Source organism: Sesamum indicum, linkage group LG9 (assembly GCF_000512975.1).
Source record: "Sesamum indicum cultivar Zhongzhi No. 13 linkage group LG9, S_indicum_v1.0, whole genome shotgun sequence".
Taxonomy (NCBI): Eukaryota; Viridiplantae; Streptophyta; class Magnoliopsida; order Lamiales; family Pedaliaceae; genus Sesamum; species Sesamum indicum.
This window is the reverse complement of record NC_026153.1, coordinates 7,479,341-7,485,640: the sequence shown is the minus strand read 5'-3', so window position 1 is coordinate 7,485,640 and position 6,300 is coordinate 7,479,341. Positions and strand designations below refer to the sequence as shown.

The following is a 6,300-nucleotide window of genomic DNA, read 5'->3' as shown; positions in this document are numbered from 1 at the left end:
ATGCAGGGACGGGGTCGGGGCTGGGAGGGAGAGGTGGAGCTGGGGGGAGGGGCTGCTTGAGGAAGATGGCCATTTTTGCTTTTTTTTTTTTTTCCTTTTCTTTTAATTATTTGTATTTTTATATTTTTATAAATTTTATATATAACTAATACGTATGAGATTAAATTTCAACCGTTGATTTGAAAGGACAAGGTATTGTCCATCAATTAAGTAACATATGATTTGGACCACAAATTACTATAGATAAAATATGAGTAGTTGATTTATATCGTGCGTGCACAACGCTATACACGTGAAGGGGGATATTTTGTATCTATTTTAAATATTGAGGGGGGTAAATTACTATTTTATTTTTTACAAGGAGGCTAATTACCTATTTCGTATATCACAGGAAGGTAAATTGCAATTCCACCATAATAATTTGTCAAAAATCACCGGACATAAAATAACAGCATATCGTTGAAATGTATAAAGCTACAACGTTCAATTCAAAACAGTAAACCTTACAAAAAAATTCAAATGATAATAAAAACTAAGTAAGCTCCAGCCTCTTCCATAGTGCACTGCAACAATTTTCCCCAGCAATAAGGGATATCTGAAAATTGTTACTGAAATCATAAACACGACTCTACCTAATAAACAAATCATATACTCAACCAAATTCTACCTGGATCTGTCTGCTTAACTTGTTACCAGAACTTGTTAGCTGGCTCGGTTGATAAGAACGAATTGGTACAAATATTGAAAGTAAAAGAATGACATCCATCTCAGTTGAGTGATTGTTATCAAGGAATTGCATGTCATACCTTCTCATTCTCTCAACTTTCGCAGGAATTGTCCTCCTCCTCCTCGAACCATCATCATCCGTTGCCGTTCAAACTTAGTCATATTATTTACCTGCAGTTATAAATAGAAAAAGAAGTAAAAAGCTGATGATGGATCTGATGTTCAACTAGCTGCTGATGTAGTACTAGATTTGATAGGCAAGTTAGTTACCTTTCGTAGAGAGGTGCTGGCGTTGTCGTTTTCAAAGGAGGAGGACTTGATATGAACTCTAAGCCCGTAGTTGTCCATGCTCTCCTGTTCCTCTTGTATTAGCATCGCTGAGGCCTCGACAGATGGGCTACATTCATACAACTCAAGCATTTCAAGTGTTGGAATGTCCCCAATTTCAAGAGGTAGTTCCTCTAAAGAGAAGCAACAACTGAGACGTAAGTGCTGAAGTTGGGGGAAATGTGTGTCGTTAACTCTCCAATGCACCAAATTACTCACATCAATGAGCAAAAACTTTAATTTACTGAATTCCCCTTCGTGTGGTTCCCACGTTGAGCCTTCAAAGGCATGATCTCTCAGTTTTAGTACTTGAAGATTGGGCAACATACCAACAACCGGCATTTTCTCCCAAGGAATTCTACAACCGCTGAGCGTTAGCTTTTTGAGATTCGGAGGGAAAGCTAGGCTCACTGGCAAAAGCTTGTTAGCTAGAGGATCCTTGGTAATGAAACGGCACTTCAATGTTTCAAGTTGGTGCAGGTAGAGAAAATTGTTGAATTCATATGATGACCATTTGTCTTCACTGTCATCGATGTAAGAAATATAAGAAACTCCCAGTTTCTTTAGATTTGGCATGATGGCGCAGACCTCCTTGGTACATCTGAGATCTATTACTCCTGTAAGTGTTTGTAGGTTCTCCAAAACAACTGAATCTTTCACTACTGGCTCTAGGAAAGGATAAGGCAAGAAACCTCTCTCAAGCATAAGATGTCGCAGTTGTGGCATTTTCCAGATGTTTAATGTTATATAAAACATGTCGCGGGCAAACCAGAGGGGATATGGGATATCCCCTCTGTACACAATTAAAGTTTGAAGATTTCCAAGTTTGTAAATTGATGCAGGCAACTCGTCCCTGCCGTTACAGGTGAGAGCAAGGTACCTTAAATGGACTAGCTCCATTATGCCAACTGGGAAGTCATAGAATCTAACTGTGAGCACATCCAATACCCTGAGCAGTCTACAACTTGTAGTAAAAGATACTAACAGACTATGGCCGGGACCATAACAAAAATAGAGAAGAGAACGAGAAAGGACATACGAATCACAATCATTTGTACGATGACCAAAAGTACCTCCATGAATACTAAACCGGCGTTGATCGTTTCTGCCTCGTGGGAACACACGACTATGCGTGTTCATTATCTGATAAAGTTTCTCATCATGAGCTTTTTTCATGCACAACTCCCTCAACATATCATGGATGGTGCAGGTTTTAATCTCACCGGTATAAGTTCTCCGTTGAACCTGAATAAGACATCTGTCCACAAGATCCTTGAGATAATCTTCTGCCACTTGTTCGAAGCTTTTAGGGGTTGGAGGTTTCACAAATCCCTCAGCTATCCAGAGCTTGATGAGTTGGGTGACAAATATCTCATAATCTTCAGGGAACACGCCCATATAAAGGAAACATGCTTTTAGGTGATGAGGCAAGGAATTATAACTTAAAGATAGAATCTCCATGAAATCATCACCATCATTTCTACCTATTGCCGACTTTACATCTTCAGCAATGCACTCCCAGTCTTTCTGCGCCCTGCTGTCTTTGGATAGGAGACCACCGATCACGACAATTGCAAGCGGAAGCCCTTTACAATTATGTGCAATCTTCTGTCCAATCGTCTCTAGCGTAGAAGGGCAGTCTTTCTCCCCAAACACCGTCTTACGCAGTAGATCCCAACTTGCATCCGGACTAAGAAGTCTCATTTGATGAATAGAGTTACTAGAGTTGGCATAAATAGCTACCTCCGATTGACGACTAGTCAAAATGATTCTGCTACCATTATTGTCATCTGGAAAGAACCTTTTGACATCATCCCAAACTTTAGTATCCCAAACATCATCCATCACAACCAGGTATCTTCTACCCTTCAAATTTTTGTACAAACGCTCAGCTAATTCTTCAATGCTCTTATGATTCAATTCACCATTAGGCTCTCCTGTGCAACATACGAGACTCCTGAACATTAACCGCGCGTCGTAGTCCTGCGATAAAACTACCCAGGCACGAATGTCAAAATAATATTCAATAAGCGAGTCACTATAGAGATTTCTCGCAAGAGTGGTCTTCCCGATACCACCCATCCCCACTATTGAGATGATGTCGAGTTTGGACAGTGAAGCAGTTAACCACTCTTTCATGCACATCAAATCCTGATCAAGTCCCACCGGCTCTCTCTTCACACCGGCAACAAATGTAGATGAACTAGCGAACGAGGAATTCCTCGTTCTCGAAGCTTCTTCTTCTCTCCCATCCTTGATCTTAGACAGAGCTTCCAAAATTGAATCAAATTCGTCTATTACCTTCTCGAAGCATCCTCTGAATTCCAAGTCGAAATCTTGATGTGTATAGTCAAATGTTTGGCGTGGATACAAGGCAAAAGAAAACATGTCTTGGAGACTGGAAATCATCTTCCGAAACATTCCCCCATCTTCAGATTTGCAGGGAAATTGTGCTGAAATATGGGATTCTACCATATCTTGTGCTTCATGTGATGCGTCTCTGATTTGGGCTTCCAAATCCAAATGCTTGATTGATGAGTAATTTCTTGAATAATCTTCAAGAATCAGTAGCAAGCAGCAAAGTTTGTCATGAAGACGAGACGTGGTTTGTTGGAAAGGTCGAGGGAAGTTGTCTAGTGTTTGGAGGAGTGAAAGCAGAGCAGCATAAGCAGCCATCTCTTAGCTCCTCAAGAACACACAAATACACACAGTCACAGACACATTATAGAGAGTTATTGCAGCAATGCATGATGCATTATTTTGGGACGTGGGAGCAACCAAGAAGACTATGAACCCACTCATCTTCACACATATTATTCAAGTCATTAATTATTAATGAAAAGAAATAGTACTAACATTATTAGACTATATTGTACATATAATTAGATAAAACCTAAAAGCTGGCCATGATAGGGATATTGTTTGATAAGTTTGTCAATGGGTAGGTAAACTTGAAAAACACTCAAATAAATTAATTTAGAGTTAAATTTACTCAGTTCATTGAATTTCATTTATTTGCAAAAAATAAAAATAAAAATAAAAATAAAATTTATTGAACCCCACTCAAGACCCATGGGTCTCTGGACCCGATCAAATCCAATGTTTGGATCCGGTCACATCCAAATTCGATTTTCTTTTCTTTCTTTTTTTTTGCTGAATATTTTTTTTTTTGCAAATCGTACTAAATAAGTTAAATTTCTTTTTTGTTTTTAAATTTTCTATTTTTACACATAATTAATCAATAAATTCAAAATTGGTAAGACCAATTTACAAATAGCTCTCTCTTTTATAATTTTTTTCAAATAATATACATTTATTATACCATTTATAAAATAATCTTATGAAAGTATTACATGTTAAATAATATTATGATATTTTAAGTTTTTTATAGTTGTTCACTCGAAGATAAATCAATTGATCTATATTTTTATAATGAGTGTGGATCTTAAAATTAATTTATGAGTGTGAGTAGGGTATGACACCCGGGACATTCTAGGAAGCTCCAAAAATACTTTCTGGTCTGATGATTATTAAGCAAGTTGGTATTTTTTAATTGTTAAGTAACCCGTTAATAAATGTCCCATAATACAGCTGACTTTTCCGACAGTGCGTTTGAGTTTTTTAATCACTGCATCAGCCATACATAGACAATCAAATGTATTAAAAAATAGAGCTGTTGTTGATATGAATTCGAAATTAATCATTACAATAGAAAACAGGGAAATGCAAAACTAAAGTCTAATAATAATTACAATAAGATCCATCTAATTAAGTCTAACCCTCCCAAGGATTGGGATTGGGATTGGGATTGTACTAAAACTTACACCTTTGCTCTGCAGTTTTTTGTTTTGTTTCTCAATGATATGATATGGTGATGGCCTACTATTTATCTGTTCATATTTATCTATTTTTTTGGTATTAAAATTTTATTTTTATTTTTGCTTGAATATGAGATTATTTATATACTTAATCCACATCATATTTTGATATTCTAATAAATTGAATATTGTAACTGATTCATTAAAAAAATACAAAATACAGAAAACAAAATAATATTAAAAACAGGCTTATTTATTTTAATAAATAAAAAAAATTACAAAAATACAATAACAGACTCCAACACCTGCAACTCATGCCATAACTCCTCAAGGACAGCAAACGGGAGAATATGGGCACTACGAGGGACTTAGTGAAAAGATCGGATGGTTGATCAGGACCGTGGATGGAGGAGGGATTGATGAAGCTACACTTGAATTGATCTCGTGCGCACCAAGTGACAATCAATGTCAAGGTACTTGGTACGCTCATCCAAGACTAGTTTAGCAGCTATATGGAGAGTAGCTTTGTTGTTGCACCAAAAAGGAATAGGCTACTGAATTGGAATGTGAAAATCACGAAGCAAGTTAGAGAACCAAAGCAATTCACATACAATGGAGGCCATGTTGTGATAATCGAACTAACATAACCCTATAACTCGACAACTCATTATGTACCCCAAACTATATGGTCTTATTTAATTAACCATCTCTAGATCCCTTAATAAGTAGAGCGTGCTTAACTCACTCAAATATGTATTTATGTTCATGACAGGTTAGACATTTTCCAACACAGTCGCCCGAGCTATGAAAAATTGAACACAAGTGCTACCAATTTAGTTCTTTCTTGGACTCTAATACCAATCAGCTCGGACTTGACAGCTTCTAGACATGCTCTGACAGTCCGAATCAATCATGGCTATTGGATATCATGCTAATATAGCGTCACCAAGCTTACACCTCATGATATCATCCAAAATCTCAAATGGTACAATAAACAATATGGGCTCGCATAGTAAGGAAGTATAGACCATTCAGTCACTTCCTATAAGAGGTTGTTTCAGAGCACATGTATTATGAATGTATATTATGATGGAACTCTCACACAACTTGGGCGTGTCATCGCTCTTAACATAATATGAACCTATGTTTAGTTGCTATCCAAACGCCTAACTTGCGCACTACCAAATATTCAGCTGAAAATTGGATCTTTCATGGAGTGTGGACATACTTCATAATCGATGAAGTATATCTTAACTCCTCTAGCTAAAGCAACCCCTAGATCTTTAATAGTGAATAGGTTGTCCAAGTATAGTGTTTGACTTGGTTCAAAACCCCTTGAGAAGTCCCTGTAAGGAGGATGTGAGGAGGCCAGATTGATGCCCCAAAAATAGCAGATTAAATTGGAAGCTTGATCAGCTGGAAAATTTGA

General features: G+C 37.2%; 1 protein-coding gene across 2 annotated transcripts; it reads right to left on the bottom strand.

Annotated features, from left to right (window-relative positions):
- Window positions 432–3,869, bottom strand: LOC105171027 (putative late blight resistance protein homolog R1A-10). 2 transcript variants are annotated; one of them, XM_020696566.1, is made up of 3 exons: window positions 997–3,869; window positions 807–897; window positions 432–595 (listed from the first exon to the last, which is right to left on the bottom strand). In XM_020696566.1, the coding sequence occupies exons 1-2, from the start codon at window positions 3,727–3,729 to the stop codon at window positions 811–813; spliced, it is 2,820 nt and encodes a 939-aa protein (XP_020552225.1). In that variant the 5' UTR covers window positions 3,730–3,869; the 3' UTR covers window positions 432–595; window positions 807–810. The 2 variants fall into 2 exon arrangements, with proteins under 2 accessions (XP_020552225.1, XP_020552224.1); XM_020696565.1 differs by having other exon boundaries at window positions 432–897.

Excerpts from the sequence above, each read along its gene's own strand:
- LOC105171027 (XM_020696565.1), bottom strand. The coding sequence starts at position 3,729 with ATGGCTGCTTATGCTGCTCTGCTTTCACTCCTCCAAACACTAGACAAC. Across the intron at positions 898-996 it reads CCAGCACCTCTCTACGAAAG|GTAAATAATATGACTAAGTT; the intron begins GTAACTAACTTG and ends TTATAACTGCAG.